The following is a 23801-nucleotide window of genomic DNA, read 5'->3' as shown; positions in this document are numbered from 1 at the left end:
TGCAGACACACACACACACCTCCAGCGCCGATCTCCCGTACATGTCGTAGAAGTCTATTACAGGCAGCATAGGGAGACGCGCCGCAGCCGTAATGGATGGCCTGGGAGCGAAAACAGCCCCAATAGCATATCAATTACCCATCAGCGCCCTCTTGGCTGCATGCCAACGTGCACCACACCCCGGCCAAGTCAATGAGATAAGGCGCAAATGCAGATATAATGGAGCTTTAGGCCAAGTACAAATTACACAGTGTCAACTCTGCTGCCCACCTGTCTGATCTGTCAGCAGGTGAACCAGAGTGCGAGTCTGAGAAACCTGCGTGTGCGTGAGGGGCGATCAGGCGATTTCCCAGACTCGCTGGCCCAGTGGAAGCCCAGCTGCTTGCCCGTTTATCTGTTCACTCTTTTGATTGCCACTCGCATATCTTATGTCACCTCTTCGCGAATCCCGCAGGTTAATTTGTCCCACACTCGCAGCGCCGTCGCCGACACTGCTGCTAGGCATTCAGCCCGTGCACAGGCAGGCACGCGAATAAGCACGGTCGCACGTTCTCGCTCACACACACTCACTCGGATGAGGTGATTCACATCGTTGGCATTACTGCAGCTGTGTGGCTTCTAATGGCCTTCTGAAGTGATTGATAAAAGGCAAACAGTTGCTCTGCAGGGGGACAGATGGAGCTGCACCTCCCACTGAAGCCGGCACTCTAGCTTCAGAGGAAAACACTGGCGGTGGGGGTCTGACTTAGCACTGACATTATTGCTACTGAAATTATAAGAGCCTTGATCATGATAAAGCTGGAGTCTAAATCAATCAAAATCTCATCAGGGGAAGCCAGGTCCCTTTGATAACCGATCACTTTCATGCTTTTTGATTTTTGTGCGATTGTAAAAGAAATGTCAGCTTGTGAGGCAGAGGCTGATTATCCTGGGGTGGGGGGAGGCAAGACAGAACTGAATTGTTGCGAGTGAATATGGATTGAGATTGGCTGTAATGGCTGACAAAGCCTGACTTAGACCGGGGAGCATTTTTCTTGTAATTCTAAAACTGCACTCTGTAGGAATAAGATTGGAACAACCTCATTGTTGTGCAAACCAAAGCAAATACTAGCGTTCGGCGCTGCAAAGCCCACATGGGGTTTTAAAACGTCCATACCATGACCACAGAAAGCACTCGCCTGCTGCATTTTTTGCATTTTTATCCTCATTTCCTTTACGCTTGACTTGTTGCGTCAAATTAAAGGACCAATTAAGAGCGAAAAGAACAGCAATCAAAGAATTCCAAAGCTCTTATCAGGTTTATGTCTCATTTGTGTGAGGCACCACTATTATTCAGTGATGTTCTACAGATTAGCAATGTCTGCAACTAAATGGATTTAAAAGGCTCCTTTTTTCTGAAAACAAGTGGGGAAATGTTATAACATACAGATATTAGCCCTGGGACTAATGCTACTGATCAGAAACACCCAGTCTCAGAGGGATGCTAAAAAACTAGCTCATGTGTTAATCACTTCTAACCTGAACTTGAATACTTACTATTAATCTCTGTCTCTCTTCCACGGTGTGTTTTTGTCCTGTCTCCCTCCCCACACCCCTAACTTGTCACAGCATATCGCTGCCCGTCTGCTGGAGGCTTCTTCCTGTTAAAAGGGAGTTTTTCCTTCCCACTGTCGCCAGGTGCTGCTCATAGGGGATCGTTTTCTCTCTGTTATTGTAGGGCCTCTACCTTACAATATAAAGCCCCTTGATACGACTGCTGTTGGGATTTGGTGCTATATCAAATAAAATTGGACTGGATTGAATCAGAGTCTCGTTTCAGTTACCAACTAGTTCCGATTAAATTAACTACTTCTTCACAAAGTAAAGAATTCAGAAAATAGACTGACTTGTTTGAAAGCTTGTATGGAGAACAACAGAATCACCACAGGAGTAGCTGCATGCATCTAGCTCGCATTTCCTCCCATTTATTTTATGACAGTATCACATAGCGATCACAATAGCACAGTTTACAGGCAGAGAAATAAGAGGTGGTCTTTTTTCTGCCTTGACACAAGTGAAAGTCTTTTATGTCTAAATAACTGGCAATTAAATCCAAATTTCCTCTTGAGAACAAATGAAAAACAACAAGTGGAAAATGGTTTTTATAAGCCTAATTTCTTTCTTTTCTCCCTTCCATCGCAACAAAATCCACCCTAAGTCTCAAGTCAGTCAACCTTCAATGGAGATTTCACAAAATCCTTCCAGGGTCAGGAGAATGTTTTATACATTCTGCTCCCAACACCTCTGTCCTTTTACTCCTGATCTCAGCAGCTGATCTGTTTGCACTTGCACAATAAAGTCTCTATAAGCTCTTGTCTTGACTTCCAAAGTCAATCTTCTTAAAAGCCACATGCCAAAATCCTCGACTTTTTTTCCTCTAGCGTGTGTGTGTGTGTGTGGCTTGATACAAGATTAATTGCTCATTCTCTGCGATGCTCAGCATGCTCACATTTAAAAACAATCTTTTCTTGTTTCTCTGCTTCTCTTTTCAGCACCACCAAAGTTTTTAAGAACCCCCAATGACCAAACAGGCGTGCAAGGAGGTGTAGCATCCTTCATCTGCCAAGCTACAGGCGATCCACGGCCGAAGATCGTGTGGAACAAGAAGGGGAAGAAAGTCAGCAACCAGAGATTTGAGGTATTAGGTCTATTGTTCTGATGTAAAATGCTCGACAAAAATGGGAATGCTTCAGCACTGCTTTTGGCTCCGCTCGCACATAATCCATTCCGCCAAGCCTCCCTCGCTTGCTTTTGCCCTGACTTGCCACCACGCATTAGCAGGCTCTAATAATCACGCTGGCCAAGCTTTTAAACATGCATGAGGTTTAATGAGCAAGTACACAAAAGATCTGGGGACAAATTTGTAATTGAATAAAAGACAAGGAAAGAGCAATTGGATAGAAGAGAAAAAACACACACGAAAAAACCCAACACAACTTGTGGTGTGACCCAGATACCTCCATTAGCATCGCGCCACATTTGCCAGCTACGTGCAAAGTGAAAGGGGGGGAAGTAGCGCTTTTACTTCGGAAAAATCCTTCTGCTTTGTGGCATCTTTATCTACATGCATGTCGTGCCCTCCTTATTTTGGCTGAAGCTTTGATTTCTGGTCAGCTTTAATCTGCACTTGGGCTCAATACCCATGAGAAACAACACATCATCGCAGAACACTGATAAGATTTCTATTAATTTCTGTGTCAGTTCTCGGGACTATCATAGTGTCACTTTTTTTTCCCTCCTTCTCTGCCCTAGATGCCATATTTGCTTGCTACTGCACAGCAAGATGGTTTAAGGGAGCTTGGAGACCTCTTCCCACCTCTTCTTTGCATCTCATGTCCGCAGAAATCTAATCTTATCAGAGTTCATCGCGTTTGCATCGCACGTTGCGCTGCATGCTAACACGCTAGTTTTCATTCCTCCACCGCCTCACAGGACTTGCTGGCAGCTGCCATTCTGCACCGATTCAATCATGCACTGCCGCTTCATCTTCTAACAAAAACCCATTTCCCTTTTAGAAGTCTCACAACTTCCTTTTTTAATTTGCTCTTTGGCTTTGACTAAGAAAAGAGGCTGTTTCTGCACATCGCTCGCTTTAGCTTGGCCAATGAAATGTTTAAAATGTATTGTTAACTAACATATGCTCAGATATACTGTGAACTTTAAAAATGTCCGTAGGCCTGTGCGCTTGTGTGTGTGTGCGTGCGTGAGTGAGTGTGTGAGCGTTTGCGTGTGTGCAACAGAGCTCTCGGGCCTATTCTTTTTTTTTTATTGAAATCTACCTCTATGCTTAAAAGAGATTGAGTTATGACACACAGATCTTTCTAAAATCAGTGAGTATACAACGTGTAGCATGCAAAACAAAACAAAAAAAACCAAACCCATAGCTGAATAAGCTACCAAAAAAACCCACACCTGTTTGTCAGCATTTTATGTGTCGTTCGTCCAAAGAAGTCGATCCTGTCTTTTTGTACCACTATCTCACCTCATGGTACAACTGTCCGTAACCGTTTATCAAGCCACCTTTAACTGTTTGTGCTTGTTTCTGTCCCATTGACACGATCCAGTGTGATGCATTTCCTTCAAAGGATTTAAAAGTTAACTTTAAGAGTGGGACACGTTCAGGTTTCAATTCTCTGCCACCTAAAGTCCAGGCAAAAATTTGTCTGACCAAGATAAAAAAAAAAACATAAAAAATAAAATAAAAAAATTCCCCATTCTTAAAGTTAGTCAGCCTCATTGGTTATTTTATAAAGTCTTGCACAGCGCTTAAGTAGATATCCAGCAATTTACAGCTGAACACATAACAAATGGACTCCGTGCCTAACCACAAAGAGTATGCTAGTTTTTGTTTAAATCAAATATAACTAGCACCTACGAATTAGCCACAAGAAAAATAATCCTGCATAAATTCTAAAGATACTCTTTCTATATGTACATAACAACAACGTGCAACATTCATCAGAACATAAATCACTAGGGTTGAGCGTAAGGTAGGCAGCAGCTTTCCTGTCATAGACAGCACATTGTGTCAGTCACCATCAGTGTTGTTAGCTAAATGTCCTCGACAGTGTTGTTTCTGTTTCTTTCTTTCTTGTTTTTCTTTTGTTTTGTTGTTTTTTTCTCTGTTTTTTCTGCAGAAGGTCCCTCACCCATTGTGAACAAAAAAATCTCCTTTAACATATCCTGTCTCTCGCACCTGCAGGTGATTGAGTTCGACGATGGCTCTGGTTCAGTGCTGAGAATTCAGCCGTTGCGCACGCCCCGAGACGAAGCCATATACGAATGCGTCGCCTCCAACAGTGTTGGAGAGACGAGCGCTACCACCAGACTCACTGTTTTACGTGGTAGGTCCCTCTCAACAGCCCGACAAGCAAAGAAAAAGCCACCACCAACCTTCCCTACTACACACACACACACACATACACACACTACTAATGCACCCTTTTCTTCCAACTAACCCAGGTAAGCTTGAATTTATCTGTTTGATGTCTTTCCTTCTTTTCTTTTTTTTTAATTTTTCTTTATTTTCATCGTCACTCTGCACAGTCAAGCCCACTTTCAGACTTCGGTTACACTCACGTTGTGCATTCTAACTTGATAAGATTTAGTCCATTAGCCATTTAGCCAACTAAGTTTCCGTTTCTAAGTGACTTAAGTCATTTGCATACAGATTTCTGACACAATAATTAAGATGCCAGTTAAATTATGCAAATAGCCATCTATTCCTAGCCTGCAGTGGTTTAATGGAAAAGCTCAGCAATAATTTTCAAATCAGTCATTTTTCATCTCCTGCACTTCAGCTTTGATATTCATTTGACCGTGCAGAAAACAAAGCGGCGCGTTCTCACGCGATTAACCGCTGTATATTGTTCCGAGCGGCGTTGCGGCGGCAGGTTGGCTCAAAGTCAGCGCCTTCCAGCGGACCAGTGGCTGTTAACACGCCGCGCACACCCCTCTACACGAACGTGCATAGCAACCCGGGCAGGAAAGGTCAGCCACTTTGTTTACTTTCAGCGAGCGGTGCGGGTAAAAGCCGGATGACAAATATCGAGTTGCGATGACAGTGCCTCTTTTATAAGGAGCAGTGAACAAAATTTTATCTTGATTACACATAACATCCCATTCAGAGGCAAATATGTGGTGGCCCTGAGCTCAAAAGGCTGCGTAATATCTCTCTAAAACATGACTTGTTTGACTGTGAATGGAGTAAATGGCTTTAGAAGGGAAAAAAAGAAAAAGCCTTGGGCTGCTTGAATGAGGTGCGCTCCATTATGTGCCACAATTACACAACATGGCAAATGAGTTCCTATTGAGAGGGGTGCTTCCATCCTATAGAAAAAAAGCTGGCACTGCGAGTCTCTGAAGCACCCCTTACACACACACACGCACACACACACACACCCAGCCCTTCCTCCCTCCACTCGCTTCTTATCTCACCAGTGAGCCAACAAAAGGCCCTTTGCACTGTCTCCAGAGGCCGATTGAAAGAGAAAGGTGGCACGTTCAAATGCAGCTTTCTCCTGTTTACTCTGGAGCACAAAGTGAGTGTGTGTGTGTGTGAGACGCGTGTGCACGTGTGCATGCTCTCACTCACATGCAATATTGTGCATTTCCCCTTCCCTTTCACTCTCGCTCTGCCTCTATCTCTGTATTTTCCCTTCACACACACACACACACACACACACACACACACACACACACACACACACACACACACACACACACACACAAATAGATAGCTGAGGGATGGGTAGAAGCTGCTCTTCCCGGCTCCGCGGCCTAGCATTAGCATGTTTATTACCATTTCCATTTTGCTCTTCTGCTCGCTCTCCTTTCCCATCAATGTATTGAAGGTGAGTAGAGGCCTATCACGGCTGGAAAAAAAAAATAGAAAAATGGGGCCGAGCTTTTTCCTCCTCTGCTTTGGTGCAAATATAAAGTTGTGCTCTTTCAAGTTGCTTCTTGTAGATACGTGAAATATTGGCTCTGTGAGGATTTAGCTGATAATCTGGAATTTAAAAAAATATAAAAAATATGTTGATTTCGCTTCAGTATACGCCCGCTGCTGTGGAATAACAGGAGTTTAATATACAGTGAGTTTGAGGATTGAGCACAGGTCATGAAACTAATAATAAATGAATACATTAATGATAAGTATGAGCAGTAGCACCAGTTGGACACATAACAGTCACAGCTTCATGTACTTGTGATAAATGTAATAAGACATTTTCCTTTATTGGTATTGCAGATTATAAGTACACACAGCGTGCCACGCACACGTGTTCAAGTTGCAAACGCTACTCAAAGACGAGCTGACTTGTGTTCGGTGCAAGGTGGAAATGTGCCGACACGCCGTATTGTAAAAGCGTAGTACTATATGAAGAGCTTGCGAGCGCACAGCGTTACCTCAAGAGTGTGCTATAAATGATTTAGAAGCCCAAAAAGCTTCCTACCTCCAAAAGTGCTCCGTACAGTACGGCACTGCTAGTTTCATTCCACACGACATAAACTTCAGCAGATTTTTTTCGAACGCTCGTCTGTCACCAAGATGAAAAATTTATTTCACTGGAGAAATACCGAAGTTACACACAAGTGTGTGATGCAGGCCTGGAGAGATAAATAAGCAAATAAAGATAAGTGCTACTGCACCAGGCCTAATACATATAAAGCGACTGTTCATGTAGTTCATTTAGGCTCCAATGGTCTGTGGAAACGACTGCAAAGCATCTGTTGTGGGAAGCTCGCCACAGGGGGCGATGCCTAATTCCATGAAGGAAAAGCACATTCTTGTAATTGCCGTGTTATGAGAAGAGGGGACTTGAGGTGACAAATACCAGGGGATATTAGTATTCCAATGGGCCTCCAACTTGATGGGAAGCGCCATTAGTAATGAACTTCCAAGCTTTAGAGAAGCGATTTGCATGAAAGGCGAACTCGGAAACGTAATGATGTTCCAAGTCAAATCCGCCAGGCCCCGGCATGAGGTGCGGCTTTACTTATTGCACTTTCTTTTCCTTTTCTTTTTTTTAGGGGGGGGGTTCTGTGTTTCGATTAACTGTGAGATGACCCGACTCATACTTGATTCATGTCTTTGAATTAGGGTCGTCTCGATTTTCTCCGTAATTGAGAATGACATGAAGAGATTGAAAAAAGAAGAAGCAGCACATTTTGGGTGTCATGGCCGGCATACGATTTCAGTAAAAGCGATGTTTAATCTTCTCCATGAGCGTGGACATGCTCACGGCGAGGCGTCTACAACGAGTATACATCCTTAGACGGTTAACTGAAAGTAAACATGAAAAACACCTGAAAATGTAGACAAAACATCGCACGGTGTCTAGACGCTTTGCTAGCAGCACTTCCAGCAGAATGATGTGTACATTTGAGTGCTGCAGTTCATAATTCAGGCGTGATTAAGGATTTATATTTCATTCTCATACTCCCATTATGCTGTCAACAACCATTTCCTGTGCCCCGCACACAAGCAGGCAAACTTATGCAGCTGTGCACAACTTGACAGTGGGAGCGGAAAATGGGAAGCCGCTCTCCTGTGACGGAAAAATAGAATGCATCATTTCCATTTGTATGGAATGGTGCAGGGCTGTGTAGCTGAGACGGATCTTTCCACATGCAATGAAAGCGCCGCTACATGATCAGTGATTATTCATAGACAATGTATACTCCGGGCTCTTTGTCGTTGTTATGGGGGGAAAAGAAACAGTCTCCTCTCTTAATAAAAGACGCCAATACCTGCCTAATTGATATTCCAGGCTTTATACGCCGACATCCACAGCACGTGGGTCGACAGAAACCTGCCTGTGAAGGAAAAATGAGCAAATTTGGAGTCATAATAAGGATTAAAATGTACCTTAACACCTCCGCCTAAATGCCATTTTTCATTTGTATGCTCTTGCACCGCTTCTAACAAGTGCAGAGTGCAAGATGAACAAAAACTGGTCTGCATGCTCAAATTGCTCGGGAAGATAAATGCTGTGTCAGCTGTCTCGCCAGAGTAAGCGTAGCAGTCGGTAGAAAGCAAGTGACCATTGTAAAATTACCGTGTTTGTGATCAGTGGCTTGCAAAAAGAAAAAAGAAAAAAACAGGAGAGGAGGGGGAGCAGTAGCAGCTACCATGCAATTCTCTGGTTTACTGGCGGGAGCTCTATAGAAGGCGAGACCTGAGCTACCGCATGGAAACACTCAATTTTGTTAGGAAAGTACACTTTTCCTCCAAGGAAATGGTGCTGGGATGACATGCTGACTCGTTGTAAGAGTTTTTAAGTATGAAACTTATCCGAACACTTTTTCTGTTTTGTGTTTTTTTGCACAGTCAAAGCAGATTCATCCTTAGATTGTTAAACTCCTTTTCTTCGCAGTCTCTGGCTTTTCAGAGGCCACCAACATTTCATGCGGTTGCTAACTAGTCATTATATCTGCAGCATATTTTTTTTCCTCACAAACAGCTTTTCCTAGCAATGCTGGAAGCGTCACAGAGAGTCTATTATCATCATTAGATGTTTCATAAAATAGCCACATTGCTGGGGATTTGGCCTTGATGCTACTTCTCAACTTCGCTTCATCATACGTCACAAAAATGGAGCACGTAATGACAAGTTATTCGTTATTGTAATTAAAAAGATGGAGTTGACTGTCCTCGACGAAATTGATCTTCACGGGAAAGTAAAAGAGAAGGAGAAGAAGAAAAAAAAGATCATCCCTCAAACCCCTCTGTAACGTACCGCGTGGTTAATCACGAGAGCCGATCATTATCTGTATTGTATGCAGGATGATTTAAAACAAAAAGTGCTGCTTGCAAGATGGATGTTGGGACTTTTGCAGCCACGTAGCATGTGAGAAAACATCTGCTGGTGCCTTAGACGCTCTGTGACTGCACTCAGACCGTGATAGATAACTCTGCACGTGTTTCGGCTTTGTATTTATTTTAATAAAACGAAACTCGGCCACACAGATTAATAATTATTGATTCAGACAAATGAGGAATGCACGTTTTGTGTTTGCTTCCTGGCCGTAGATGCCGCTGTCCTCCACAGAGGCCTCGCAGCACCACCGGCCCGTAATAGGGTCACGATTGATTTTACTGTGCGAACAGTTTCCTCATTCAGTATCAGAGTACAGAGTGCACCATTTTTGTGCTGAATTTAATGCTGAGAACGGCCTCTGTGTCACAGCTGAAAACCTAAAAAATGTAAATCAAACTGGAATTTGCAGAAAAAGCTTCATATTGAAGATAAAACCCTGCATAGTTCTATTATCTATTTTTCCTACATTACATATTCTGTAAATAACTCATTATTATGGCCACTATTATATTTTTTTTTTATGCGCTCCTGTTGTGCTGTTGTCTCCTTTTTAATGATGTAACTCCAGAATTTTATTAAAAGAAATATGTATGAGTGCTTTTTATGACACTTTTTGTGTGTCAGCATTTGTCTGTTATTCAAACTTACAGAAGTTTTACTCAACATGTGAGGTCAGAATAAATGTAACTTCTCTATGCTTGCATAATAACGACAAAGGTCTTGTAATATGTTTATATGTTTTTCAGTTTTATGAGTAAAGAATTGATCCATCCAACACTTTTTACCCCTCAGCTGTAAAAGGTTGGTGGGGTATTGTTGTCACCCTGCCGGGGGCACAGGTTAAGCACCTACGTTTGTGAATGCAATAACTCGAGAACGAGGCATCGTAGGAGCTTCAAGTTGATACCATAGATGCATCTGCTAAAATTCTCAGATGAGTCTGGATCTCAGTGATCTCGACCTAAAAGTCAAAGGTCACGTTGTCTGAAAATCTCGATAACTTGAGAACAAGTTGGCCTAGGATTTGGAAATTGATGCCACAGGTGTGTCTACCAGGAGGCTGGGGGGTACAACAAAACAAATCGGTTCTGTTTCTTGCAGCACGAAAAACTTCAGTAGTAATGTACAATAAGCCCTTTGTTATTGGGGCTTTTCAAAATAAATAAATAAATGAATAATTTAAAAAAATCCCTGCAGCAAAATGTTGGATACATCAGGCTCCAAAAATATCAAATAGAGTTCTCAAACTTTATCAAATTGGTTTGATTTTGAATGCAATATAAATGAGAGGTATTGTAATGTAACCAGATCAAACAGCACTCAATGCTGACCTTTAATACTCACTTCTTTTTCAGGAATCCACATCAATTAGATGTTCTAGTGCAGTCTCCTATTTCTTATTTTAGATCTAATGTATTGCAATAAGAGACCTATGGTCGATCTCCAGTTTTAAACCTAATATAATATAACCTAATGCAACTTATAACATGACCTAAGACAATGAGTTAAGGCAGACCTTCCCAAAGTGTGGGGCCCGCCCCCACGGGGCGCCCACAGAAACGCAAAGCAGGAGATGACGCATCGCTGAATATGTTTCCAAACCAACTTCATTCTAAGCCAAAGACTAGAAAATATGGTGATGCATGTCTGCCCTTTGGTTTCACCTGCACAAGTGCCGAGGTAGGTCTCCCCTGCAGAGTTGGTTTTCCCTTCGTTGGGAGCAGCGCTGGGCTGTTTAAATCACGGACAAATCCCACAGCTGTTTATGTTTTTTAACCCATTTTGCACAGAGAGACATTTTTTGAAAAATGTATTGATAGCAATGTTGAATATTATTACACAGGAAAAAACCCCCAACTACATGTAAAATAATCACATCGTGACGCCTCTGCTTTTCTAAATGGAGGGACATTAAATGCGTGTATATGTAAGCGTGTAAAACCTGAAGATAGTCAGATTAACAGTATTTTGTCTCTATCATTCTGCAATTCATCTCATGTAAAAAATAATGTGGTGCACAGCGTGACGTGAAAAAAGGCACATACATTTGACGTTGCACAAAAAAACCCCCTTTTTGGTTATTTCCAACGGCGTTTTACGTGTGGATGAAACAGCTGCGTTTTCAAAAATACCCGTGTAGGTGTGGATGTAGCCTAAAAGAGTTAGTAGTTTATTTTATTACTACCTGTCATTTATTGCAGATTACTTGTATTTGCTTAATTGTTTACTAAATGTTTGAGGTGTGAAATAAACCGCAATGGAGCAAAATATGGGTGTGTGTGGTTGGAGGATGTGTGCGTGTATGTGCGTGCATGCAGGCGTGCACCCGGGGGCGCAACATTTTTCTTGTAAAGCAAAGGGGGGCCCAGCAAAAAAAGTTTGGGAACCACTGAGTTAAGGTAACAATTTAAGTCTTTGTGCGTTTCAGGCACATCTATAAAGGACTGGGGTTGAAATTATGTGTTTGGCTGTGAGGCAAATGCTAAAAAAGCTTTTTAATCTAACCCTTTTCATGATGGGCTTCCTTTGAATCTTCCTCCTATTTGGTGTGAGACTTGTTTGGGCATCGTGAGAGCATAATAATGCAGATAAAAAGCATGTCTCACAAGCTGTAGTCTGAGATTTGGCAACCGTGCTAAGACTCTTCAGTAGAAGTTTGTAAGGTTTAGCTTAAGCACCGAGCATAATACAAACTAGCATCTGACACCCTGCTTATAGGGCATTCTGTTGAGGATGTTTACCATCTTACATGAATCTGTTAACATGCTAATGTTTCTTATATCATCTACATGTTTAGAGAAACATTTATGTTGACCATGAGATCAGATATTAATTCATACATTTTCACCGTCACTTCGCGAGCGCGATAAAATACAATCACTGTTTGTGCACATTACGTAATATCATTGACTGTGAGAAACCTCCGTTTTTCAGCTAATTAATTCTAGCATGACCTGTAGGCTAGCTTTTAAATGCAATATCTGTCATAATGAAACCCTAGGAAACACTTTATAGCTGTCTGCAGTAACTTAACTACCCCTATCAGCATGCATTGCACAGTGGCTGCTGCTACTTGCTGGTACTTGTGCTGCACACTGGGAAAAACAAGAGTTCTCTACTACCTCAAACACACAAGTTACCCAAAGGCCTGAAAGACAGGGTGCAGCTGGTATCGCTGCACTATATGGCAGAGCATAACGTATATTTAATCAGGAATACTCCTTTGGCTAGACTAGGAGTGACACAAGGTCATAAAATGAGGAGTGTGTAAGTCTGAGCCAGGTAGTCGAGGGGTGCTAATGTTAGCAGCTTTGATCTTAGCTGCACTCAAAAGTAATTTTCTACTAGATTAATTGGTACTGCAGGGTCATCCTAAATGCATCTAATGATCTTGAGAAACTTCTCAAGCCATGTAAGGTTGCTTGCTAATTACAACCAAACAACTTTGGTGAAAAGTGATGCGTCAAGAATTAATTTTGTGCTACTGCACCCTCCCCGTACATGTGTAATAAATGCGGTGACTAATTCGAAGCAAAGGGGGATAAAACCTCATATTTTGGTCGTTGCCTGTTTCATCATCTTTGAGCGCACCTGTCAAATCTCAAAACTTAAAGCAATATAGCAATATCCGTGATAAAACGATGTCAGAACCCGCCTGCTGTGACACCCATCTCCCGCAGTCACTTTTGGAGGAGAATGCCTGTCTGCTAAATTTGAAAAGCCTGATACAACCCCATTTTCCATTAGGGCTCTTTGAGAGCCAAGAGGTCCTCTCTGCAGGATGTTAGCAAGCATGAATAATCTCTATACCCCCCTCTCCTGCTAGTAAGCTTTTAGAAATATAAATTATTGAAATGGCTGGTGCTAGGTTTTTCCTTTCTCGGGAGGAAGTGAACTTGTATAAAAGTCAGCTTCCTCAGACATTTATACCACTCCTTTTATACTTCTCCCAGAGTGTTCGTCTGAGTCTACGATACCACGGCACAACCCTTAAAGATAGCCCAACCTTTGCTTCTCAATGTACAGTACACGAAGGTTAATGAAGCAACTCAGCGTCTCACGGTTTTGCCGTCTGTCTTTTTTTGCTGCCTGGTAGGAAACCTCACCTAGTCGCCGATGCTCTCCTGAGCCCCTGCCGGCTTCGGCTTCTGGCTTTGGCCTTTATCAGCTGCCCCTGAACCGAAAAGACGAATAAGGCAACGTTGTTTTATGATAAACGTTGATGCTTTATTAAACTTAAAGTTTCAAACATATAGTTATCCCAAGTGGGCGGCGAGAGGGTAAATATACAGTGACTAAGCCTGAGACATAAAAGCGGAACAGATGTCTGTGCTTCAAAGTGACAGGAGCGTTGGTGAGAATGGAGGCGTCTCTAAGGAGAAGGTAGCGTGCGGTTGTTTATATATTCCCTTCCACGTCCACTTTATTTGTGAATGCTTAATGCACTCAGGAGGATCAAATGAGGGTTGATGGACTGTTAAGAAAAAGCTAAAAAATAAATAAATAAATAAATAAATAAAGGGAGAAAAAAAGAAGAAGAGGCTTCCTAAGGTGCATCTCATGATGTTGAGAGGGACTAAATGACATCCATTTTGCCTTTGTGTTTGGCAAATAGCTGAAAGCGCTGTCAAATAGTTTGCTCCCTCCTCTGCTGATTACTAATAGTTGAAAAAAAAATGTGGATGGAAGACATCCACAAGAATACTTCTTTTTTCTTTCTTCCTTTCCAACTAAATAAATGGGACACTGTTTTCTGGAGTAAATGGAATCATTGCTCAGGGTAACAACCAGCAAATGGAATATGCAAAGTAAAATCCTGAAGAGGGCGGGAGAAGGACATAAGCGGAGGCGGGAGACGCAAAAAGACTGATCGAGAGAGTCCTCGACGTAAAGCAAATTTAAAGCCCGGGATGAACTGGATCAAGACTGATGGAGCCGGTAAACAGGGGCGAACGCAAAAGACGAAGAAAGACTTGATTGAAGGTAGAGCAGGTCTCAACCTCCCTCTCTACCTTGCCCCTAGGTGATCTTTACTCAGAACAGTACATCTGGCTGAGCTGACGTGTAGTCTGTAAAGCAACAACGGAAAAAAAAGAAGTGGGGGGGCATCTGAGTGTAAATGGAGCTTTGTGCTTGGCTTCCTGCCTGTCTTGCTGCTTGCCCAGCCAGGCCTGTAGAGAAAGACCCCTCTCCGCCCTTCCTGCTTCATCTCTCCTTTTCATCTCGCTCTTTACCCATCCATTTTAGCGCTACCCCTAAGGGGCATCCGACACTAACACTCCCTCTCTGCTTTCATTCTCTTCCTCCCACTCCCTTCGCTTATGTTGTAAATGGAGGAATATCACAGCTAATCCGTCATGTTTATGAATGACATTGGGCCTACGGAGAGTTGGGTCGCCTTGCCAGAAGTGGCGTACATCTCTGTTGCATGCCCTCTGCTTGGCTGATCCAATCTGCCCCAGCAGCAGTGGCCATAAAAAAAAAAAACAAAGTCTATGGGGGAAGGCAGGCTTGGAGGGACATTTGGTTGGGTCACTTTAAAGCTTCTTTTTTTTTAAAAAGAAATCATTTTTCCACCCAATATTTTCTATCGAACTGTAAAAACCAAAGCTGTTCTCTCTGTGGACCTCACTTCGTGTCAGTGTAAACCTTCCAGCTGTGTTTTAAGGGCGTTGTGGACAAATTAATAACAAGAATACTCTAATTTGATTGCTCAACATAAGTTATTCTTAGAGGCTCAAGGCTGCGATGGTTTGGGCATGTGCAGAGGAGGACAGGAAGTTGGAGATGGAGCTGCCAGGCAGGAGGGAAAGAGAAAGACCACAGAGAAAATGTAGTGAAGAAGGACGTGAAGAGGGTTGATGTGATAGAGGAAGAGATGGAGATAGAGGCAGATGAGCCACTGTGGCGACCCCTAAAGGGAGAGGCTGAAAGCTGAAACCTGGGTATTGTTTTTGTCGGGATTGCAAATGTGAAATATGTGTAATTTGGCTTTTGCATCATGTGATCTCACCTTCTTGCTGTTGATTTGGAGGAGCCAGTCCGTAGAAAGCTGACTAAAAGGCAAGACTTAAAGCGAGATGAGCTAAAACAAGTGACCTCAGGTAACAGATGATCAGCTCCGAGGCTAAAGATTAACTAAGATTATTCTGAACAGTGAATCATGCAAGCCTAATCTAGCTGGAGCTGGAAATGAGCATAATGAAATCCTTTAATGAAAGAAAAATGTTGACTTAAAAGTTTTACAACTATTTCTCCAAAGTCACTCTGAATGAGGAAATTGTTCACGTGTGAAGGCTTTCTCGTGGGGGTGGGGGGGAGGGGGTCGCCTGTGATTAATAGATCGACTCTACAATGCTTTCCTCATAATTTCAGGCATTAGGTGAGGATTTTTAATGACAAATAAGCAGCATTCAATTAATTACACAATCTCAAAGGGGATTTATGGAAGAAACAATCAGTGCGGGGCAAAAGGGGGAGAAGAAGCTATTTTTCACCGAGACAGACTGCCGTGAACCTCGGGTTAAGAGAGCTTTCTGCGCCTTCACCTTCCTCCTCCCATATTTCGTTCCAACATTCATCATCGCAGCGAGTTTTAAAGAACACACAGGATAGTATTTCACAACCAATTCCCTTTTTTCACTGCTTTAGGCCACAGCGGGGAAATAAAAGTTTTAGTGGATAGTCGATGGTCCCTCGTTGTCCGCCCTGGGGTTTTAGCAGTTTTCTCAAAGAGACTGTATTTGTTCAGCAAATTACTGAACTACCTTTTAGAGGCACCAAGCTGGAGAGACTTAATGCCACTTTGTGTCAGAGTGGGAATGTTCCTCCTAAAACTCTATTACAGCAAATTGAAATTAGCGGTTTGAGCCAACTGTGGCACATTCGCGGTAATATTCATTAGCGCGCTCGGTACCTGTTGAATCAACTAATAAACTAGACTGAAGCATATTTTCCGGAGCCAAGCCAGGATTCCAAGGAGCTGTTTTTACCGCACAAAATGAAACATAAAGGAACAACTGCAGAAACATGTTTTGTTTTTGTTAAATTGACATTCCTCGTGCGGTTTTCTTCACCTCACATCAGATGATTCGTTAATGCCGAACACGAGGCTCTGGCACACATCTGGCGCATGCAGGTATACGTCCAAAACGAGAGGCACCACTCTCTGATCTCGAATGTTAGACGCGCAAATGTATCTTCATTTGAGATAAATGAGTCATGGGCTTTCATGGAAAACACGAACCCTCGGGCTCTTTGCTGGATACAAAAGGATTAGATCTGACATGCAGGTCCTGCACGGACGCATTTGCAAACCTGAAGTAGAAAGCAGCAACCCCTTGCCACTTAAGATTTTCCCATACGGCTGATCTAAGGCTTTTGGACGTACAGAAGTACGACCCCAGACTCTCATGTTTGAAAAGTCTCTTCCAGTCTAGACAATCATAAAGCTATGTGCTACGTTTTAAAACAATTTGATGGTTGACTCAGAGTTCAGTAGCCTGAATCCTTTAAAGAGCAACACAGGAAGGAGAATTTCAGAATTATCCCCCTTCGACACAGCAGCATGTGCTCTATTAGACGCTAGTGCTGAGCATTTTGTTTTCCATTATTGGATTACTTAAGCAATATCTGCCCAATGCAGGTGCCAGGAGGCTTATTTGGAAAATCAGGCTCAAAGGAAGCTCTAGAGTGAAAAAAACCTAATCTTATTTAGCCTGGACAACATATGTGCCAAGCAGCACTGGGATGTATCAACGAGATAAATACTGGCTCTGAATTCTCTGAGGGCATTCGGGGAGAATTTAGACGTCTCGATTCGTAGTTTCTTAAGAATTGCGACGAAGCGCGCATGTATGTTTATACTCTGCGTGCTTTTCAGACTTGTTGCTTTAATAGCTGGACCTGCCACTCATGAATGTTACTTTATGCTCCCAGTGTCAGGGGTCATCGCTTTCACTTGCATCTCAACTATTCCAAGTATTCTACCCAAGGCAGTGCCAGCCCATTTATATGCTGAAAGCAATCTTAAGGCATTAGTGGAGTATTTATTTATTTTTTAACTCTGCAAAGCCTCAAAAATGTAAAAAATTGCCTGAAAATTCATTCAGTATTCATATATGAGCTTTAATTCATATCGTTTTTGCTACATGCAGCATTTTTGTGCAATTTATTGCTCACAGTTTAGCTTAAAAACATGCTTAAAAACATCAGGCTGATGTAGAAGTCTCAAAAACTCTCAAATATGATTCAGTTGGCGTTATAGGGTTAAATATTGTTTCATGCCACCTGCTAGCATGGCATCCTAAAGCAGAAAAATGATTTTAAGGAATATTTAAGAGGTTCTAAAGTAGGAAAACACCATCAAATGTCCTAGTTCAGTGATCAAAAATTAATTTGGGGACACGTTTCACCTCTGCCCAAAGTTAATGGGCAGAATGATGGATGGTGTGTTGAGCTAAGCAACTATGTCCAAGTTCAAGATTGAGGTTGTTCAACCAAGCTGCAGGTAGCTGATAAAGCAAAGGGTGGGCTCAGATTCAGAACCTGTCACTCTTTAGGAGCCGGATTGTAAAGTGCATCTTTTTTTTTTAACCACAGTATAAAGTGTACCTTGTAAATAGAGCAAGGAAATCAACTGCGATGTGGGTGAAAGTGGTGAAACATTAGAGCGGAGGGGAGGGAGAGAAGAATGGAACAGATGCCGTCATAGAATTGGCACAAAATGAAATTGCTGCCTTCTTTTGTTAATCAAGAGCTCTTACGTTTGGTTGAGTAATTTTGTTTGTGTGAAAACAAAAGCATAATTAACAGTTCCCTCTCCGTGCCAAAGGGAGAAAAAAACGAATATGTCAGTGGAACAGGAGCCGAACAGAACATTTTATTGACGGGGATTTAGGTCGTCTCTCGCAGCGTTTCTAGAGAAGCGTGAACAAATCATACAGGTCACCGTTACGAAATCAACAACGTTGTTTTTTCATAAAACCTTGTTTTATTTTGCTTTCTTTAAACATCAAGAGCGTTAGCACAAATCACGTTTAGGCAAAAACAAAGTTAACTAAAATTTTAAAAAGATCCATAAACATATGAACGATCTCAAGCCTGCAGCGCTGGAGCAAGTCTGCCTCTTAATAATTATAGTTATTTGCTATTCATCCTTTTTTCATTTTACATACTTTATTTAAATTTCTCTGTCCTTTCTCCTAAACTGTGCACACAGAGTTCTTTTAGAAAACCGAGTCGAGGCAGGCTAATGTATTAGCAAAGTCGATTCCAAACAATGCTCTCGTATTGAGTAAAATCACTGTATGATTAATATGATTAGCACTCTAACCCTCCTAAATTCTCTGATCTTCTTTCTCACTTGTTTTGGATTTTGAAGCATTGAAACAGCTTTTTAATCAGTGTCCCTCAACTTCAAATTATATGCTATGGTGTGGTGGGAAAAATGGTTTTGTGCTCAGACTGCTGAGAAAAATAAGCACTACTGTCACACTCAACATGGTTGATGTTTTGCGGCTTCTTTTCTTTTCTGCTAGTCTCATCTTGGGAGGGGTAGCGAGGATCAGATGGATTTCCTTAATTGGGCAAAAATCATCTTTAGGACGACGACAAGAAGTGGTGTAAATAGTTAAAGACGTCCACCTGAGCCAAATTCCTGCACGTTCATAATTGACAATCTTTTGCGAAGACGGGATACCAAAACACAGACTCCCGTGCTGCTGCCACAGCAAGTGACCTGTGACAGCCTCTTTGAGTGGATTGTATCCACTCAAATATGTCCAACAAATATACCTTATTATGTCCTCGGGGGATTTTCCCCGAAGAATAACCTCAACCACGAGGGTGAAAAGTCTTGTTCCGCTTGGGGAGAAAAGGGGTCGGACCAAATCCAATCCTTGTGCAGCAACCACAGAACTAAAGCCAGAATGTGACTGGAAAGGTTTGTGTTTTTATGGCTTTACTTGGAAAGTCCGGTGCAACAAAGGCTTATTTTCTTCTCGGATTCCTTCATCGGGTATTTTTGGAGCCAGCTGTGATTTGCCAAATGTGATTTCAGTGTCACAAAAGAGCATCCATAACTCACGATATGGGGAATGTGTGTTTTTTTTTTTTTAAATTTACACTTCATTTCACAACCAATGTGTGCTACTTCTTGGTTATTTTTAGAACAGTGTGTAGCTTCTTGACATCTCTAGTCCAGTGCGTGACTATCAAGATTTACTACACATAAATTGTCAAACTTACTTTGCTTAAAGCTGCGAAGCTGTTAACTTAACTAAATGTGATGCCAGGCAACACCGGCACACTGCAGCGTTGCTTTGTTAAAAAACCTGGGCTGTGTGTGCACAGCTTGACATTCACCGGATAAATGAAAGTGATAGCGAAGACACGGTTGAATGTCTGCTGATCCTGTGTAGGTGCTGAGCAGGAGAAACAAACAGGCTTTTCATTTTGATGTCTGAACCCAGTGTCACACAGCTGTCAACATGTAAGTGCGTGCCAAATTTAGGCAGTGTTTCTGGCCTTATGTGCAGGTCCCCATGCCTCACAAATGAATTCGTGTCCATAGATCTAACCACGTTAGTTTTCTAAGACACTGTAAACGTCGCCTTGTACAGCTACCTCGGTGTTGCATCAACTAAAGTACACTTGTGAGTAACTGATTGGCTAAACGGCGCCTCTGTCAGTTCAGACTGCACCAAGTCTATTTAATTAAATCCTGAAAAAAAGGGTTTTTGTCACTCTGGTCACTAAATCTTTTAAGTTACAAGTGAAAAATGACAAAAAAAATTGAATTTATTGCTGTACTGAAGCAACACTTTAGAAACTTTAATGGCCCCTGTTGTCATACAAGGAAAATGTGATTTCACTTATGCTCGTATTCTGTATGAGTGATCAATAGATATAATCTGCTAATGGGGTGAGTTTATGTCCAATGGCCTTATGTCTTCTGCAGAAATCTGCACACTGAGGTACTTTTTGAGCCAATGTCCTTTTTATACTCATCCAATACTTGGCAACACACACTCATATGGCCTGATAGCTTGGCAGTGGCTAATGTGTGCAAATTGTCATTGGGAGTCTTTTTATATCAAGCACCAGTGCTCAGCACTTCTTTAGAAGGTGACTTCAGCATTTCTCTCCCTTCCATCTCATTTAGTGTGTAGATCCATTGTTGAATATACAGTATGGGTCTGTAAAGCAGGAAGTGCCCTTGTCTTAGGGTGTCCTTGAGATTGCAGTCCGGAGCCAGGTAGAATAAGCGAGCGAGAAAAATTATGTAAAAACCATTCCGCTTTTTACCTGTTAATTTCACCCTTCAGGTTTGACTTTCATTTATTGCACAGAGCGGCTTAGCACTGTTTTCATGGCACCTAGGACATAATGTATTCACCCGAGCCTACACATTCAACAACAAATGCAAGCGCCCCAAACTTTTCCAGTTCCCCCCCTGTCAGGATGCACTTGAGACCTTTTAAGTGGCACTGAAACAGCTCCGTACTGACAATCTCTGCAAGTCGAAAAAACTGCAAACCACTTGGTCTCTGCTTGACTAATTATTTCAGTCTTTACCTCTAATGCCTTGTCAATAAACCACGTTCTTCAAAAATGTGCAACATGTGCGATTAAAGAGCAATTAATGTGATTTAATTTTGCTCTCTTAGCCTTATAAGGAGAACGCTGCAGCAGCGCTGTTGACATGAGTTGTTAATCACAGCAGCAGCTTCCAATTGTGTTCAATTTCCCCTTCCTTTATTTATTATCACAATGGTAATTCACTTCACTATGAAATAAATGAGGGTAGAGCTAAGAGTTACAAGCAGCTTGAGAATATGAATGTAGTTGCGTTTGTTGTATCTAAAGTTTGGGATCTGTGGGGGGAAAGTTTTCAGATAGCTCACTGTCGATGTCGTGACTTTGTGACCATTCTTGATGAGCGCGGGTTCACGAAGCAGCTGTAAATTACATTTCTGGTCAAAGTGGGAATACATGCACGAGGCCAGAACTATTTGTAACAAATCATTAATTTTGTCTGGACGCATACCGGCTGACTGCACTAAAAATATGGTTTAGCGAAATGTAACACTCATTTAGATAATATGGGTTTGGCAAAAGTGCACGTTGTTCACTTGACCCCACATTTTTTTTTCCCCTCACACAATTCTTCCGTGTGATGCTGTAGTTAATCAGTAGGCTGAATCAGGCATACGGCTGTGATTCCTCATGATTTTGCAGAGTACACCACTTAGTTTAAAATGAAATGTCCCCTGCCCCTCTTTTGCAGTCCTTAAAGCTGCAGCACGAGAACAGTTCTAACAACTTACAGGATAGCTAAATTATGATCTCTTGAGCACTTTGTTTTAGAATACATTGCAATCTCGTGAGCGTTGCATTTTAATTCGCATGGATTGTCACATCTAATTACTATATTCAACACGCATCCCTGCTCATAGGCTTGCCTCTGGCTATTGTGTTTGATCAGGTATACTTTGGACTCACTGTAGAATCAACTAATTGTCTGTTCGACCTTGAACAGGCTGGAGGGAGCCTGGACAGGAGCTACCATGTACAATTAATTCATTTCCCCTCCCTCCATGTCTTTCTTCATTTGAATGAGCAGTGCACTCTCTCACATTAAACTGCTCGTTCATTCCTTAATAGTTGTTAACCTAGAGCTTTTATTGGAGCTAAGTGATTGGGACCAAATGTGGCATAGACTTCAAGTGCTGCACCTTTTTTGCAAAATCAATATATTAAACATATGTGACCATTCTTTACATTTTTATTTTGATGTTTTACCGAACTCACGCTGAATTACCAGTTTATATTTATGGGAATGACAAAACAAAACCCCAAAACACTTTGGTCCTTCAAATGAACAGGTACAAAAAAAGAAAGCAAACATGTTTACAGCTTCTAAACACTTCAGACTGAGTCAGTGTTTAATTTGTAGACCTGTTTTTTCTAAGGTGATATATGCTGAAGGAAAATGTTAATAGTTCTTGAAGACTATTAAATGAACATTAAAAAACAATAGACTGAACATCAATCATTTAGCCACCCTCTGTGGGTTATGAATCATGGCAAAAACAAGTTCCCAAGGGAAAAAGAATAATATTTGAATAATTTCTAAGTACTTTATCCAAAAATCAGCCCTGTTCTTTTTCTTGTATACTTTTCTAGTATTTACAATGTTAATTAAATAAAGCCACTGTGTGACGGAGGCGATTTGATTAAGTGCTTGCTGTTTTTACGAGCATCTGTACTGTGCCAACAACAAGCAGACACAATGCCAGATAACTGCAAAAGTTTAACAAGAGTAAAGCCAGAGCATCTTTCATTACCTTAATGGAAGCTGGAAATGATAAAGATAACGTATGCTCTCGGCAGCCACAAAATTAAAACTACTGACAGGTTAAGTGAATAACCCTACGATGTAGCTTTCTGCTGGGAATCCTCGTTTCCTGGCATTTAGCTGCATGGTATGACACACAGCTTAACTATATACCAATTTCAGCATCACTCCCTGATGGCAGAGGCCTCCTGACAGCAGAACAAGGTGCTCAAGGTTTTGACCCAGCCTCCAAACGCCCCAGATCCCAATCCACACAAGCTTCGATGGGATATGCCAGAAAAGCCCAATTAACCCCCCACCTCCACCCAGAGAACCCAAACCGTTTGGAGTCATTGTTCCAGTTCCAGAAACCAGATGCCACCCATGTCTGTGCCCTGATAAGATGTCCTGTATATCTAAAAGCACATATTGGCAAAGAAAACAACTTCTTTTAAAAGGAGTGAGTGCACTCCATAGGCTTGGAAATGATCAAAACCCTTTAAAAAGCCTATAGTTGTCCGTTTTCAAAGATGCAGCAATCTTTACCTTACACATCAGTTCAGTCGGGGACACAGAGTTGCATTGGAAAACTTTTGCAGCACAGTCTGAAATCACTCATTTGCAATACTGTGTGTTTCTGAGAAGATTTATCCATGGCGGTGGCTTCTCATGCCAGATACCCAAAAGCATTGTTGGAAGGCAGCCATAATTGTCGTTTGGCTGTGCTGCAGACTATGGCATCTCAAAGCTGTTTCTAGTCTGATGTCGCCTCATGAAAATTTAATGAAGAAATAGTTTCCAAAAAGGTGCCGTTTACGAAAGCAACAGAAGACACTAGTTAGCGATATCGCAGCAGGGAAAGCAAAGCTTAAAGATGTACATAAACCTCATTGGCAGCAAGCAGTTCTTGTTTTGCAGGTTAAGACTTAGCCAATGTTGAAGAGTGGCAGATATTTTGCATATGGGGGATCTTGTGGTGTAGACAGTGTTTGAGTCTGCAGCCTCTCAGAGATCATCACTTGCTTCAAAGTGAAAATACTTCCTGTTGAGAGCTGTGAGCTTCAGACAAAACTGCTCTGGGCTTTGATTTTCTTTGTTTTGCT

General features: G+C 41.9%; 1 protein-coding gene across 27 annotated transcripts in view; it reads left to right on the top strand.

Annotated features, from left to right (window-relative positions):
• The window catches only part of LOC102193494 (protein tyrosine phosphatase receptor type D), a 398348-nt gene that overhangs the window by 322922 nt on the left and 51625 nt on the right, over window positions 1-23801 (top strand). For 14 of the 27 annotated variants that reach the window (XM_005743019.2, XM_013913330.1, XM_005743018.2 and 11 more), the window contains exons 11-12: window positions 2532-2677; window positions 4742-4883. In XM_005743019.2, the coding sequence (XP_005743076.1) occupies window positions 2532-2677; window positions 4742-4883 (288 nt within the window). Of the gene's footprint in view, window positions 1-2531; window positions 2681-4741; window positions 4884-23801 lie in introns of all 27 variants that reach the window. The other 13 variants (XM_013913328.1, XM_005743013.2, XM_005743010.2 and 10 more) reach the window with 1 other exon arrangement.

The sequence above is a fragment of the Pundamilia nyererei genome, unplaced genomic scaffold (assembly GCF_000239375.1).
Source record: "Pundamilia nyererei isolate P.nyererei 1_Seehausen unplaced genomic scaffold, PunNye1.0 scaffold00126, whole genome shotgun sequence".
In the NCBI taxonomy this organism is placed as follows: domain Eukaryota; kingdom Metazoa; phylum Chordata; class Actinopteri; order Cichliformes; family Cichlidae; genus Pundamilia; species Pundamilia nyererei.
The sequence above is the reverse complement of the archived record's forward strand: the minus strand, read 5'-3'. Positions and strand labels throughout refer to the sequence as shown.